We start from the raw sequence: 17,328 nt of genomic DNA, 5'->3' as shown, positions 1-17,328 counted from the left end.
GGGATGGGGGTGAAAAATAAAAATCTTTGCTGTCTCACTGTGAAGATCCAGAATGGTCAGTTTCCTCTGGCAAGCACTTGCTCCTGCTGGTTGGAAGTTTGGATTTGGGATCGACCGATTATCGGCAAAGCCGTTATATCGAGGGCCGATATGCACTTTGCCTGATATATCGGAATCGGCCCCGGTGATTACCGATTTTACCGATATTTCGGGAAAGTGCTTGTACCGGAGTGATGCCTGCAGCTTAGAGGCATCACCCCGGTACCGGCGTCCATAGCCGACGGTCGGCTTTCTTGTAATTACAACCGATGTGGCTGAGAAGCCGCTCGGCTGTCATTACAAGGAGCGGGAGAGGACGTTCCCCCCCTCCCACCGCCTTCTGCGGCTCGCCCAGGTCTCCCGTCCCACCGGGAGACCCGGGCAACCAGCCTTCACGGCCGCCAAAGACCCGATCAAAGCCGCATTCGGCTCTGATCGGATCTCCATGCAAAATGATTTCATGACCTCACTTCCGGGTACTCGGCGCCAGATTCAAAAAAATTACAGCATTCAAAACAGCCAAACTTGGCGTTTTGAATGCTTTTAAGTGCAGAGGAGGGGTTTGGGGTCTTTTAGACCCCCAGATCCCTCCACAAGAGTACCTGTCAAGTAAAATAAATAAATAAATAAATAAAAAAATTTTTAAATGTACGAAAATATCGGCCGATACGCGATGACCAAAATATTGATATCGGCAATGAAAAAACGATATTGGTCGATCACTAGGTTGGATCCATCTAAGTAACTGAAACTATTTATAGGATAGAGCTATATTTATATTTTAGAAGTTTTATTAGGCCCACCAAACCAAGCAACTTTTTTAATATAAACTTAATGCTCCCTTTCTTTTCCCCTGTGCATAGAAAGCTGATATCTCAGGCCCAGAACCAACATTGCTTTGCATTCAACCTGTTGCAGTTTGCATTGATACACAGAACCGCCTAAAGAGTAGATACCTGCTTAAAACAATGGGGGAGATTTCCTAAAACTGGTGCACACAGAAGCTGTGCATATTAACCAATCAGCTTCTAGGTTTTTTTTTGGCAAAGCGTAATTTAATAAGCTGAAGTTACAAGCTGATTGGTTACTGTACACAGCTGTACCAGATTTTGTGTTCAAAAGTTTTAGTAAATCCCCTCCAAAGTCTTCAGTGCCAGGAGCCATAGATAATGACTTGGTAGTTTACTGCACTCATAAAATCACTACAGAAACAGATTGTAAACTGCTGTAGGCAGGCAATATTGATCAAATGTAAACTCCTATTTCCCATGCAATTTTATATTAATGACTTTTATATAGCCTGGATAAACTAGGAAAGGGTTTGCATATTGTACACATCAGTCCTAGCCTTCGAGGAGCTTACAATGTAGGTCCCTATCTCATGTATACAAGGACCAATTTGTACAGGAGCCAAATGAACTACCAGCATGTCTTTTGGAGTGTGGGAGAAAACTAAAGAATCCAGAGGGAAAACTATGAGGAGAAAAAGCAAACTCTATGGGGTTCGTTTACTAAAGCTGGAAAGTTAAAAAATAGGTGCAGCTCTGCATAGAAGCCAATCAGCTTGCAGGTTTTTTTTTGTCAAAGCTTAATTGAACAAGCTGAAGTAAGAACCTGATTGGCTACCATGCACAGCTGCACCAGGTTTTGCACACTACAGTTTTAGTAAATCAAACCCTAAGTGCTGGTTCACACTGTTCCGACTTGTCAGGCAACTTGTTCGCCTGACAAGTCGCAGACCGTGCTGTGCAATTGGAACAGTTCTAATAGGAGCGACTCAAGTCGCTCCGACTTAGAAAAAGGTTCCTGCACTACTTTTGGACAAAGTCGGAGCGACTTGCATTGACTTCCATTATGTGAAGTCGGTGCAAGTCGCGGTGCACGGCGACTTCATTAAGTCGCCCCCAAAGTCGTGTCGTCATAGTGTGAACCGACACTAAGGGCCCTTTCACGCTTTTGTGACTTGTCCTGCTACTTGGGACTGCAAAGTTGCATGACAAGTCGTACCCCATGATTTCCAATGGGTACCGTTCATATCTGTGCGACTTCAAGTCCCAACAACTTCAAAGAAGTCCAACTTTGATGCGTTTTGAGGTCCATAGACCTCAAGATTACACAGGCATTGCTTCATGTCCAGTCAAAACCATGACAAAATCGCGTGACTTTGTCACACAAGTGTTAAAGGGGCCTAAGTGTCTATTGTACTGGCTGAGATCAGAACCCAGCATCCAAGTTCTGCAAAGCAGAAGTGCCAACTATTAAGAGTTTGTTGCCCTCCAGGGAGGCAATTGAAAAAAAGCAGAATACACATCTGTGGGGAATCTCTGATGCTCTCATATGATATTAGGCATACTTCTCTGATCTCTGTACAGAGCAGACAGTTGACAACCTAAATGTAAGCAAAGCAAAGTCTACATTGGCCTGGGTCTAAAGCGAAAGAAAAGGAAGAGGAAAAAGACTCTATTCATGACTCTTCTTAGGGCTCCAAATATAAAATATATTTTTTATAGGGCATGAAGTTATCCCCTTCCCAGTCAGAGGAACCCTCAGCCTAGTCTGCAATAGAATGCCATCTGAATTTTGTCTGCCACGTTTTTCCACGTTTAAATTCATGGAAAAGGTGAAAATTTCGGATGCGCAGCATGACTTTACCGATGGAGCTCTGCTTCCCAACGTTCTCCTCATAAAACAGACAAATGGGTCAGGCAAATGGGGGGTGTAATAAGAACTTACCAGGCCATCCATGAACGATTATTGTAGGCCTGGAGGGAGAAAAGGATACAAGGGGGCTAATATACATATGAGTGCACAGACATTATGTTCAAGTAATGATTAAACTTTTTTACAAGTTCGGTCTATTGGAATTGTAATTTGTATCAATTATATGTGTGTCTCTGTTCAGGTACATTAACAGCGAGAGCTTCTTATGCGACTGTCATCTCAAGTGGCTTCCTGCATGGTTAGCCAGTAAGAAGCTCCAGTCCAACGCGAAGGCCGTCTGCGCCCATCCAGAATCCTTACAGGGCAAAAGCATTTTCAGCGTCCCGGCAAAGAATTTTTCATGCGGTAAGATCCAATTTTGTTTTCTTACTTTGGAAACCGATGGCACAAAAAGCCTGGACCGTGATTTGTTTAAATACGTGTTTATATCAGTTTCATTTAAGATAAATCTGGGAAGCCGAATGTTTTGTCAGGCTCGCCAAGAGAAATAATGACACAAGATGAGGCAGATCGGTTCACCAAAGAAAGCTTTTAAAATGTCTTAGCCTCATAAATACCAGTATACCATAAAATGAACGTGGCTTTCAAAGAAAGAGGTTGGCATAAGTACATCCTCCCCCCAAATACTCACCTCTGCTGTGCTCCCCCAGCTCTCCCTTTGGATGCCTGGAGTGAAGAAAATGGTCTGGCTCTTCAGTTATTGGCAGATTGTGATTAACTCCCCATGTTACAGTGCTGGGTGCATGAGCTGCCAATCACCAGGCCAAGTTCTGCCACAGAAAAGCGGGAAGCACAGTCATTAGCCCTGTGTATGTTTTTGACTGCAATGACTTGGAGCCTACACATGGTTTCTTCTTGTCACTCCCAACAGGTGATTGGAGTGGCCCATGAGCAAAGAGAAGTAAATGTGTTGCTTTACCTTGCATAGGCAAAGCACAGGTTCACTTTAAACAGTCTGTCCCATAAACACCACTGCTGCTAGTCACTCTCTACAAAGCTTTGTCAGTAGAAAGGCTATGATGGAAGTTTAAATTATTTTGCCGATAGTCTATTGTGGCCCTAAGACAGGGATCCTCAAACTACGGCCCTCCAGCTGTTGTGGAACTACACATCCCATGAGGCATTGTGAAACTCTGACATTCGCAGACATGACTAGGCATGATGGGAATTGTAGTTCCTGAACTACTGGAGGGCCATAGTTTGAAGACCCCTGCCCTAAGATGTTAATGGAGACTTTAATGCACACAGGTATGCATACTTGCACGTTAAAAATTCAATAGTGTTGTTTCACCTATAGATGGTGTCTAATTGGCTGAGCCATCATTTTTAATGGGTATAGTCAACCTATGGTGCTTAGGTACCCCAGCTGCCATAGTTCCAAGCATGTGTGAGCATGGAAGGATGATCAATCAATCAATTGTATACACCAGTGTTTCTCAACCAGAGTTTCATCCTGAGCTTGCTAGGTGTGCAGTGAGTAATGGTGGATTGCTCACCCACCTACACTGACCACCAACACAAAGGGATCCACACCACGATTTTTAACATCTACTATTGTACAGTTATCATTCATTTCAAAATATTTCGAAAAAATTTTTTTTTTCGTAGAGGCTTGACAACACAGTTATCCACCCTAGGTGTCTAATATGCTAGGTACGCCACATTACGTATTATTTTATTTCTTCAATCTTGGAAGTCAGGGACGCTTGGCAGGCAGAGATAACGTTGAGGACTTTAGCCGTGTCGGCTGCAGGCTGCTCGTTTTCTGTAGAGGCCTGGGCGCCATCTTCTCCTGGTGAATCCTTCTCCTGTCGCCAGAATTTAGCAAGATTCACTCTGGCCTCAGAGGCTTTGTAACCGGGAGACAACTCGCTCTGGGGGGTCAGGAAGGTTGCCCAGCTCTTAGATGACAGAATAAAACCAGCAAAAGTAAGGATAATTATAAGCGGAGCACTGAGATTGTGCACCCCACGCTATGCCACTCCAGGCCACGCCACCCAATTATTCTTTTATTTAAAACTTTTTTCAACTTCTTGATCATGCAAACATACCATGAACTGTAGGTGCAATCCTTTATAGCAGATGCTCCATGAGAACTTGAAAATACTTCAAGGATTCCTCAGGGGTATAAAGCCCCGTACACACGCAGCGAATTTCCGCCGTCCAGTCGTCCGTCTTTTGTCCAGAGTGGTGTCTGTTGGTTGGAATGTGCCTAGACTGCACACGAATTTTCCCGTACGACAAAATTCTACTTCAGAAGTGATGTCATGTGTTGGATTGCTTTGTATGTGTTCTTTCTCTCTGAGCATGCCTAGTCTTGCTCATAAGATTTTTCCCCATTGAAATCTGTACTAATGAGACGCAACTTGGACGTGTTTTGATGGAGGACAAGCATTTTAATGCCTGCACACCAGGATTTTGTCAGTCGAAAAGTCAGTCGGCTGTCGAAAGCACCATACTAACAAACCGAAAATCGGCAGATCGGTCGTCGGACGAAATTTCCCGGCCGAATTTCTTATCGTGTGTACGTGGCTTTAAGGTTGAGAAAGGCTGGTATACACGTAGGGAAATCCTAGTGAGCAATAATAGGAGTTTATCACCCCCAGCCAGATACTTGTCTGAGCATTATATCAGATAAATTGTGTGCAAACTCTGAATTTCAGACACACAGGTTTTACTCAGCCAAATATTTTACTAGTCATCAGTGTAGCGTTTTGATACTTTATTATTCCAATAAATTTATTATGTATTATATCTTGTTTTACGTTTTCTAGTTTTAAGGTTGTTGTTTTTTTTTTATATTAAGATTAGTAGCTCTCTACTTGATAAAAATGTAAAAAAATAGCTTGCCTAAGTTTTAGGAAAGAATTTTAGTAAGTTTGACTTTTGCTGAATAAAGTGGTGGAGGACAGAGGAAAAAAATGACCAAACCAAAATAGCCCACCCTTGTGCCGTGACTGAAATGCACAGAAGACATCAAACCTTAGGACACATATGTGCCTCACATGTGCTGATTGCTGCTCACACCCAAATCCAAGAATTTCACCCCTTTGAGGTCCAGCTGGCTTGCAGCGCTGGACAGCTGAAAACACAATTAATCCCCCACAGATTGAAGCTACAAACAAAAGGTTTAATTAAAACAAGGTACACAGAGATCAACCTTCATTATATCTGTTATTGTTGTAGAAAGGTACACAGATTGGAACGTTTTGCGCTGCTTATTTTGTTTACTAATTTGTGCATTCCAAGAGAGGAATGAAAGAGATTCGTCATTCGTGCTATACACTCGCCATATGTGGTGGGGATCCATTGTCAGGAATATCACCACTTGGGAGGGAGCTGATTACATAAACCTTTTTTATTATTTTTTATATATATTTTTTTTTTTAACAGGATGTGAGCTTTGGATTCCAGTGTATTACAGAACAATTATCAAGGATAGGTTGTAGAAAGTGTGACAAGCTGTCATTTAACATCTCATAATAATACTCTGATGTCAGAATTAACCACTTCTGGACCAGAAGATTTCCAGGCCATATTTTACGATTCGGCACTGCGTTACTATAACGGACAATTGCGCGGTCGTGCAACACTTTTTTCCTACAAATAGAGCTTTCTTTTGGTGGCATTTGATCATCTGTGGGATTTTTATATTTTGCGCTATAAACAAAAAAGAGTGACCATTCTGAAAAGAAAAACAATATTTTTCACATTCTGCTATATAACCTTCTCAAAAAAAAAAAAAAAAATTTAAAAATTTTAAATTTTTTAACATTTTAGGCCAATTTGTTTTCGGCTACATACAGTATTTTTGGTAAAAAAAAAAAAATCGCAATAAGTGTACTTTAATTGGTTTGCGCAAAAGTTATCATGTCTACTAACTACGGGAAAGATTTATGTAATTTTTATTGTTTTTTTTTCTACTAGTAATGGCGGCGATCTGCGATTTTTAGCGGTACTGCGACATTGAGGTGGACAGATCAGACCCCTAACTGACATTTTTGACACTTTTGGGGGGACCAGTGATTCTAACTGTGGGGGGACGTGGCTTGTGAAATGATCATAGAGACGTGATCCTATATAGAAGGATCACAGGGGCTCTATGATAATTCCAGGGAGAAGAACGGTCAGCTGTGTTTACAACAGCTGACCGTTCTTCTCTCTCAGCGGGGAACAATCGCGGGTGTCGGGTGGCAATCAGAGCCACCTGACCCATGCATTAGCTTCCCCACTGCTGAGTGAGGGTAGGTCAACGTTGGTTTGCGAAGGAGAGCCTCACTGCCGTAGTAAAAAGGCGGCGTGTGGTCAGCAACCAGTTAAATTTAAGTTTCTCACAGCAACCATATACATAATGAGCAGACCTTTATAAGAATGTAGAGTGTTTTTATAAATGTTTTTTTATCTCAATAGCTTAAGCTAAAATTTACATACATGAGTCTGGTCTCCTTAGCTTTTGTTCAGTTTAAGTCAGAGAAAGAGAGTCTGAAGGCAAACAGCTTAAGCTGTGCTTTCTTTGTAGAAAACCAACAATGCTGTGTGAATTTCTGACTATTCATAGATGCTGTGTTGGGGTAAAAAAAAAAAAAATCCTGTTGGCTGAGCTCAATAGCTTAAGCTAAAATTTACATACATAATTGAATGAACCAGAAAGGTCTGCTCCCCCTGTCGCTTGTTCAGGTGGGACTGTAGTTTAAAGTGGAACTTCACTCTGCCAATCAACACTGTCTATTTTTAATCCTTATGCTGCTATCATTGGTAAAAAAATTACTTGTTTTAAACTTTTTTTTTTTTACATTTCTTTAGTACTTCCTGGCTTCTTGCCTGGGCAAATTATGTCATAAATCTCAAGAGTCTTCAGGAGGGGAGGGCTTTTCTCAGCCAAGCACACTCTCATGCATGCATGCTTTAGCTAAGGGCAAATTAATTCCAGGAAGTAAATTCCACATGAATCATTTGCCCTTACTCAAGATGGTCACGGCTAGAAATGCTAGGGAGGTGTTTTTCAAAGTGATTTCTCAACAAAATAAAGCATAGAAACATGAAAGGATGAGGGAGTTTGCTTTAAATATTAAAATTAAAAAAGTGTCTTTGGTTTGTGGTGCTCAGATGCAGTGAAGATCCGCTTTAAGCAAGAGAGAGAGAACCTGAAGGCAAACAGCTTTCTCTGTAGGAAATCAATAACACTGGGTAAAAATCCTAATGAATTAATTGTCAGGCCCTATGTTGAAAACAAGCAGGGGTCATTCTGCAGATTCCATCTACCTCTTTTCACATTTGTATGTCACACATTGCAGGCAAATAGACCAGAAACTCCAGCCTGTGTTATATTATGAGTCAGCCCTACCCACTGCACATTGCTGATTGTTACTTATTATTTCTCTATGCTGAGAATATAACACCGATAAGTCTTAATTCACAAAGCTAACCCACTAGGGTAAGGATCCTTATTTTAAAAAGCGACAGTTGTTTTCACCTATGGGCATTGAAAATTACAGTTGCCTACTTATCCTTTTTGTGATTTTGAACCTGTAGCATTTTTATATAATGCACTTACTTTACAAAGCTGTGTAAACCATGTATACTGTTCAGTTGTGATTGGTCATGTTGAAGAAGCAGTCAATGAGTTTTCTAAGGCAGGGATTCCCAAACTACGGCCCTCCAGCTGTTGCAGAACTTCACATCCCATGAGGCATTGTAAAACTCTGACATTCACAGACATGACTAGGCATGATGGGAGTTGTAGTTCCTAAACAACTGGAGGGCCATAGTTTGGGAATCCCTGTTCTAAGGTGAATTATACAAATGGCTACAACCTGGTTTCTATGTCTTTGATACACAACACCAGGTCATATAAATGGTCACACGATGATGGTCTACTATCGTTTGCTTTTTTTTTTTTTAGATGATCTGCCTAAACCACACATCAAGCTGCAGCCAGAGAAGACTATGGCAGTGGTGGGAAAAGACATCCGCTTCTCCTGTTCGGCTGCCAGTAGCAGCAGTTCACCAATGACATTTGTGTGGAAGAAAGACAATGAAATACTGCACAACGCAGAAATAGAAAACTTTGCCAACATCAGAGAGAAGGATGGAAACGTGATGGTCTACACCACCATTCTGCACTTGCGTAATGTCACTTTTGAGCACGAGGGGCAGTACCAGTGCATCATCACCAACCACTTTGGTTCCACGTACTCAAATAAAGCTGGACTTGTTGTAAATGGTGAGAAAAGTGGACAGTTTTATAATGTTAAAATTGATCTCTAGCTTCAGCGTATTGGTTGGATAGCAACAGAAATCTGGCAAGGATTTTGACCATTCTCAAAGAAAAAAATCGGTGCCACTCTAAGCTATGACCCAGTGTCTTCCATTTTGTGGGTGCCAGTGCCTCTCTAGTCTGCCCCACTCCTGTTCTTGGTTAAATAAAGATGCATCCAGCTTTTCAAATTAGCATTATTGATCCAGAAAGACAAAACAAACCCAGCCTAGATCCTTCCAATCTTTTGCGTTTCACCCACTTATTTGCCTTCATTGTAGAGAGCCCTTTGATGAAGCTCATTGAGTAAGGAAACACGTTAGAGTGGAAGGACCCAGGTTAAGTTTGCATGGTGTGTCTAGATCACAGGTGTCAAACTGGCGGCCCTCCAGCTGTTGCAGAACTACAAGTCCCATGATGCATTGCAAGGCTGACCGTTACAAGCATGACTCCCATAGGCAGAGGCATGATGGGACTTGTAGTTCCACTCCAGCTGGAGAGCTGCCAGTTTGACACCCCTGGTCTAGATCTATAAATTCCATGCTGGATTACACGAGTGTAGCCATGTTCATTTTTGATTCATTAACCCAGGTTTCTATTGCTGACGGTGTCCCAAACTAAGGGTATCAATCTACTCTCACCATTTGTCGTGATGATCGTTGTCACCATGACATAAAGTAATGGGAAATCCAAACATTTTACAGTTCACCCAGAACAGTTGGTGAGAAGAAAATTTTTAAAGGGGACACCTGTTCAAGTGACAAATGTCTATGGTGGGACTTCCCTTCACTTGTAGGACATTTCCACTGACTTGTCACATCTTAGTTTACAGAATAATTGTTTTTATTTAATAAGATAGTAAGCCAATATGTGTTCATTTTTTCACTGTTTATTATTTAAGGCAAATAAAGAGGAAGGTTATCTGTTGCAACAGGTAGGGTAATTGACGTGTGTGAGATTCTAGTAGGGACAGTTAACCTGTAAATATATTTATTCTGTGTTTTTTTTTTGTCTTCAGTATCTGCACACAACACACTTACTTGATTTTTTTTTAACTTTAGTTCTGCCATCATTTATCAAAACTCCAAGAGATAACACCATACGGACAGGTACAACTGCCAGGCTGGAATGTGCAGCAGATGGTCATCCCACCCCAGAGATTGCTTGGCAGAAAGACGGTGGCACGGATTTCCCTGCTGCTCGGGACAGGCGCATGCATGTTATGCCGGAAGATGATGTCTTCTTCATTACAGATGTCAAAATCGAGGATATGGGGGTGTACAGCTGCACAGCCCAAAATTCTGCTGGATCAGTTTCTGCAAATGCAACACTGACTATACTCAGTAAGTTTCCTGAAAGTTCCATTAAAAGGGCAAACTAAAAAAGATTTTCAATTTATCATATCAAAAAAGAAAAATTACTATGCTTTTTTTTTTGTTTTTTTAGAGCCAATCAGATTTCAGCTTTTAAAAGGCACCACCTTATAAAGGTTGCTTTGTTCATTAGATGCCAATGGGTGTTGTGGATCATGGTCCTTGCCTGAAGGTTTAGCCAGGTGCCTTCATAATAAAAAGAAAAAAGATCCGTATTCTTCAGACCTCTTTCATGCACTGCATGTTTGTTTTTCCTGCATGCTGAAGGGCAGGTAGTTCAAACAGAACAGTGTCATTACTAAAATTGTGGGCACATTGTCACTTACACGTCAGAAATGAATCTGTATAACTAGTCTTAGGTGCTGTAAATAGCTTTAGAATACTTCATTGTGCAGGAGCTGAATGGCCTCAAGGTTGAAGATAGCAATAACAAATGATTCCCTTGAGTGGAATTCATAACATATATTACATAGTTCTGATTTTATAATCTTTTTCATTGTTTGGAAACAAGATGGTATTAATCAAAAAGTCCCCTTGCATTTCCTTTTTCAGAGATGCCATTTTTGGCTCATCCACTAGAAGACCGCATGGTTTCTGCAGGGGCCACATTGGCATTACAGTGCAAAGCTAATGGCAGCCCTCCACCACGGATAACATGGCTGAAAGGAGACGAGCCCATCATAGTAACAGAAAGGCACCACTTCACAACGGGTAACCAGCTGCTCATCATACGCAATGTGGTACAGGAAGATGCCGGGAAATATACCTGTGAAATGTCCAACACGCTTGGGACAGAACGTGCTTACAGCCAAGTTAGTATCTTCCCTACTTCGGGTGGCTGTGTGTTGGAGACCATTAAAATGGAGGGAACCATGACGTTCGGGATCATCACCATCGCTGTTGTGTGTAGCATTGTTTTAACATCTCTTGTGTGGGTGTGCATCATCTACCAATCCCGAAAGAAGAGCGAGGAATACAGCGTCACCAACACAGGTAACCTTCTAGTCAATCTGGCTTCTGTACTGTTTGTTAGGTTGGCCTCTTCTCTCCACCATTATTTTTCTGTCCTGTTAGGTTGGCCTCTTCTCTCCACCATTTTTTTCTGTCCTGTTAGGTTGGCCCCTTCTCGCCACCATTTTTTTCTGTCCCAGTGTAATATAAAGTGTTAAAGGGCAAGCTGCTTTGAGGCAGAACACTAATTTCTCTTTCTATATATATATATATATATATATATATATTTTTTTTTTATTTATTATACAATGTGTTTTGCCCATGCAGAAAAAACAGGTTCCTTTATATAGCTTTCTTTTTAAACGCCCCACCCTCCAACCACCCATAAATTGGCTCAGCGCCTGGAACTTACCACCCCTATGTGACAACTCTAAGCCAATCACCAAGTCAAATGAGAGGAAGGGGAGTGAGTCACTTGCTCCAACATACCTGGTGATATATTTACTCCCAGTGGCTGAATTGAGAAGTAAGGGAGCGAATGAGAAGAAGATGGGGGAGATTTACTAAAACTGGTGCACACCAGCAGCTCACTATGCAGCTACGCATAGTAACCAATCAGCCGAAGATTGGTTACTATGCACAGCTGCACCAGATTCTGCGTGCACCAGTTTTACTAAATCTCCCCGTGTGTTGTTGGGGAAGGGGGTCATTAAAAATAAACCTGTTGCATTGCCCTGTACAGACAAATATTTGTGTGTGTTTGAACAGATTTATATATTATGGAACAAAATTGAGCTAGTCACAGATCCTTGCTACGCCATGTATTTCAAAGGTTGGCGCAACTGTTTAGAGCTTTAGCAGTTTCCCATGTGCACACTAAATTTGTGAGATCCTCCTCTTGCCATGACTCAGTACCTTCTGCCTGAAACATGTTAAGACGACAGCAGAGTGTTCTGCAACAGCGGCTGTTTGGTGCACAGTGCTGGCACTCCTGGATTGAAGTGAATCCGCATAAGGATGATTTTTTATTTTTTTTTTTCCTTCCCTCAAAGTGCTTACCTATATGTTTTAATTTTCAGATAATTATATACCTAAGGTTACAAAAAGTTGACTTCAGCTTTGCAGATCAAACTATGAATGAAATAAACATTGTTAACAAAATTTGTTCATTGTGTTTTACAGACGAAACCATTGTTCCTCCAGATGTGCCAAGTTATCTGTCTTCTCAAGGTATGATCCAGAATAAATACAGTGATCAAAATGACAAATTTAAAGCCTAACTCCACGTTTAATGTCCCTTTAAATAGTTCCTTTGGGCCAAGCTGCTCCTGTAATGGAAAGAAAAAAAAATAAATAGAGTCAGGCTGCTCAGCCATTCATGGGAAGCTTTGTATTCTGAGAATGAACGGAAACCTTCCTCTGATTGGCTGAGGCAGAGAGGCCAGAGAATGAAACCACAAAATTTGCCTCAGCCAATCAGAGGAATCTTTGTTTTCATTCATAGAATACAAAGCTTCCTGTGATTTGCTGGGCAGCCTGACTCTTATTTTGTTCTGGGAGTGAGATGGGAAATTCTTGTCCCACCTAGAACACAGCGCTGTATACTGTATGTAGCTAGGACTAAATTCAATTATAATACAGTGTGTTTAGCAAGCATAACTTGATCTAAACAAATTATTTAAAGGGGCAATAAACGTGAAGTTAAGCTTGCCACACAATAGTAGAGTTTTGTTTAAAAAGTTTTATATCACAAATGATTTCGTAATCGTTAGTGAGGTCAAATTGGCATTCACTTTCAATCGCAATGACTAGAAAATTGGAAGAAGCCAAATGAAAACTTTTCTTGAATGAACAGATTTCTAACAGTGTATGTCGTTTTTATTTGGGAAAGTCTATTGTTCCAAAATCAAATGTTAAAAAACAGACAAAATTTTGAAGCACTTTCAAACGTTTGTCAAATCATCAAATGTTCTGAGAATTTTTGTACAAAAATTCATACAAACGTTCTTTCAAAAGTCTACTAGTATAGGCTGGTAGCAACCTGCTGACTGATGGGTATTGTGATAATCTAGTAATATGGTGACATAGACTGGTCTCTCATTTCAGGCATCTGTTCCAGTGACAGCACTGGGAATACTGATGTGGAGGCCTGTAATGTTGGCCACAGACAACCACGGCCCTGTGTAGGATGCAACTCCGATGAACCTTGTAAAAGAGCCAGTGGATTGTTCAGCACAGAAAGCCCAGGTAACTGACATCCAGGACTATTAAGACAGCATCAATGTAAGCTTTTGAAAGTGAATCTGTGCTTTGCCCATGCAGGATAAAGCAACAGGTTCTCTTTAATGCCCCTGTCCCCAGCAACACATATTTATTATAGGTACCTATATAGTAACGACAATTTAGTCAGCATTTTATTTTACATTCACATCAGTCCCTGCCCTCAATGAGCTTACAATCTAAAGTCTCTAACTCACATTCATACATACACATGTTAGGGCCAATTAGGCAGGAGCTAATTAACCCACCAGCAGGTCTTTGGAGTGTGGGAGGAAACCGGGGTACCCCGAGGAAACCCATGCAGGCACAGGGAGAACATGCAAACTCCAAGCAGGTAGTGCTGTGATTTGGATTTAAACTGAGGACCCTTTTCCCCATTTATTCTTCATTTAGGAAAGGAAGTCTTTTATGTAAACTCCAAGTCTCTTAAATTAGAGCTTACAAAGGGCTGGGTACTGCCTCCAGCCCCATGCCACAGTGCCGGTCCAGTTACCAGTTCTTTCCCATTTGAGGGTATTGGGTATGTCTTGGCTCTCCACAACTTTGCCATTGCCTTAGCGCTGTTACATAGGGGTTGGGCTCAGCTCGGTGTAAGCTCTAACCAAAATCTGAGCTTACACAGAGCTTCCTTTTATTTCTAAGCCGGCAACCAAGCATAGAGGCTGGGGAGCAAAGAAAAAGTGAGCCTGTGGTGCTGGGGAGAAGGTATTGGATTGATCTATCATTTATTACCTGTGTGCACTCATAAATGATATATATTTGTTAGTTCAGGATATCTAATTAGTACTTTAAGAGTCTTTTTTTGTTGTCAATACAGGCTACGGATACCAGGTTGTGTGTACAGACTGCTTAGAAGGCCGCGCTATGTACACCAAGGACCCCGACTATTGTCCGCAGTCATTACCGCCTCTGGACTGTTCTTTTGAAAGACCTAGAAATGGCCATGATGGCTACAGAAATGCCATTGACCATTCTACAGCACCAAATGGTCATCAGAACATGGGGGCCGTAAGCTACAACAAGATGGATGCTTGTGAAATTGTGTACCCCAGCAACCACGAGAGGATTCCTTTCTTGAGTGAACAGCAGACACACGTGTTGGTGTCTGATTCACAAGGTAATTGCAAGGATTCTTCCCCTTCGGCCAACAGTGCTAGAGACCCTTTCACCATACTATACCATATCACACCACACTATACCTTTCATTTTAACAATCTTCCTTTAAATGATGTATGAATTCTATGCATGTTATTTTCTTATGAAAATCTCTAGCACTATCTAGCCCTTTCCTCACAGCCTGACTGTGACACCCCTTTTATTCATTGGATTTCAGTTCTTTAAATCAGTGGTCTCCAAACTTTGCCTAAGGGCTGGATTCGGCCTTTTGCTTACCTTTATGTGGCCCTTGGGAAACCATTCCTCTTACGAACACAAACAGTGGGGCATAATTCCTCCTTCAGCTATCAACACTGTGGTATTATTCTTCCCACTGACACCAATGATGGGGCATAATTTCTTCCTCTGACATCATGATGGGGCATAATTTCTTCCTCTGACATCATGATGGGGCATAATTTCTTCCTCTGACACCATGATGGGGCACTATTTCCCTCACTGACACCAATGATAGGGGAACTATTCCCCCCCACTGACACCAACAATCTGATACGATTTCTTCCACTGACACCAATGATGGGGCACTATTCCTCGGGTTGACACCAAGAATGGGGTACTATTCCTCCCACTGGCAACAAGGATGGGGCAGTATACTTCCCACTCACACCCAACGATTGGGGCACTAATACTCCAAATAATACGAGTGATGGGGAAATATTCCTCCTTTACTGACCACAAGGGCACTATGTCATTTTTTTTTACTCCCACTGACCACCAAGCGTGAGGCATTATGTACTCCAACTGACTACAGTCTGGCCCGTCAGAAGAACAGGAAATTGGCCTTTTGTTCAGAAAGTTTGTAGACCCCCCTCCTTTCAATCATAAAGGCTCGGTATTATACATGGGCATTACCAAGGGAGGCCTGCATGCAAATACAGCCTGCTTAGGAATGCCCACTCCTCCAGATTGGCACTCACCGATTGATATTTACAAAACTCTACCTAAGAACAAGCCCACTGCTTTCATCAGTGATTATTGCTAGGGTGCTGTGATGTTTTTAAGGTGATACGTACAGCACTTTGCTGAACCATCCCACCTGCTTGCATTGCATAGAGAAGCACAGAAACCCAGTGATGATATTGCTGGATCCAACATAAGGAATTAAATGAAACAAGATCTTAATTTAAAATTGTCAATCACATGTTGATGAGGGGAGAGGGAAGATTTAGGGAGGCAAAATATAAGCACATTAAACTCATTCTTAAGACTGATCTCTATTACAGGTTCTCACCTGGAGCCATTAATCAGGTCGCCTCCTTCAGATTTATATCACCAGCCTCCAGCACAGGACTGTTTTCAACAGCAGAAATCCCACTTAGCGGACCCTCCTCACCACGAGGGGGCAGCCAAAGGGACGCTGCTCTCTAACGGACACGCATTGACTGCCCAGCACAAGCCACACAGTGGATCAGACGATTGACTGCTATGTGCAAAGGAGTAACAAAAAAAGACTTAACATTTTTGCACTGAACCAGTAAAGATCCGTCTACCTCAACCCCTTAAGTTGCTATTAGAGGGGTAAAACGGAAAAAAAAATATGAGGTACGAATCAAAAGTTTCTGTGGGGCGAAGGAAGAACCCCAACAACGTATCGCTGGGCTAAAAGTACTTTATGAACTTTCAAGTGTTGGTAGCTCAAAACGTCTAACTGCATTAACGGCACAAAAATGCAAAAGACTTGTAAGTAGTGAGACAGAAAAAAATCTATTTTGTACATTGTACATAAGAGTTTTCATAAATATATAAATATGTAAATATCTAAAAGCTAGATATAAATATATACCTATATCTTCTAAAGAGTCTATTTTAATCGTTAGTGCATGAACGCAGGAAAGGCTGTGAAACGCATTGTTTGCAAAACCGCAATTGAGGCGTGATTTAGGTGCCTTATTGTATGAAAAAATGTATGCTTACTTACTGAGGTGTGAGAGCGCAACGAGCTGGCGTTTCATGACATCTGTTTAAAAAATGCTATTAGGGAACATTTGTTGTATGGAAATTTAATAGGTGAACTGGCTGAACCAGCAAAATATTTACGGTATTTAAATGGAGGCAGGGATTACAGTCTCTATTCAGCCCTCCATGTTGTGCTATTCTGCCACCGCAGCTTGTGGCCTTGTGTCACATGACTGCAAGGAGAAGGAAACTTACATTAACATAATTCATAATAATTAATGGCATTAATGTGAACCACATCTTGGGCCTTGCCATCTAAGACTGGTCATACTTTATACAAATTTCTTGTACAATTTTCCAAAACTATATGAAGTCAAATCTAAACACTTTCAATTTGTATGCAGTCAGGCAGGGCCTTACACAGAATGTAAAGAAGGGAAACTGAATAAGAAAATGATATACTGTATGGCCAGCTTTAGGGGCAGCTAGCAATGATACTTAGACCTTGCCTTATGCCACTCCTTAATGCAAAGTTCTGCCAGTCTTCTCAAGATAGGATAACATTTCATGGGGGGTAAGTGAAAATGGTAAGTTGCCTCCCTGGATGTGTGCAAAAGCTTAAAGTGGTTGTAAACC

General features: G+C 41.5%; 1 protein-coding gene across 1 annotated transcript in view; it reads left to right on the top strand.

Moving 5' to 3' along the window:
* The window catches only part of LRIG1 (leucine rich repeats and immunoglobulin like domains 1), a 149,295-nt gene extending 132,975 nt beyond the window's left edge, over positions 1-16,320 (top strand). Inside the window, exons 12-19 of the mRNA XM_082265954.1 lie at positions 2,942-3,105; positions 8,663-8,983; positions 10,078-10,359; positions 10,942-11,382; positions 12,523-12,570; positions 13,447-13,587; positions 14,438-14,737; positions 16,020-16,320. Of these exons, the coding sequence (XP_082122080.1) occupies positions 2,942-3,105; positions 8,663-8,983; positions 10,078-10,359; positions 10,942-11,382; positions 12,523-12,570; positions 13,447-13,587; positions 14,438-14,737; positions 16,020-16,216 (1,894 nt within the window). The 3' untranslated portion in view covers positions 16,217-16,320. The remainder of the gene's footprint in view (positions 1-2,941; positions 3,106-8,662; positions 8,984-10,077; positions 10,360-10,941; positions 11,383-12,522; positions 12,571-13,446; positions 13,588-14,437; positions 14,738-16,019) is intronic.
* Positions 16,321-17,328: the final 1,008 nt, after the last annotated feature.

Source organism: Pelophylax lessonae (genome assembly GCF_965119305.1).
Source record: "Pelophylax lessonae genome assembly, chromosome: 8".
Classification (NCBI taxonomy): domain Eukaryota; kingdom Metazoa; phylum Chordata; class Amphibia; order Anura; family Ranidae; genus Pelophylax; species Pelophylax lessonae.
Note: the sequence above shows the minus strand (reverse complement) of the source record. Positions and strands in the feature narration are given on the sequence as shown.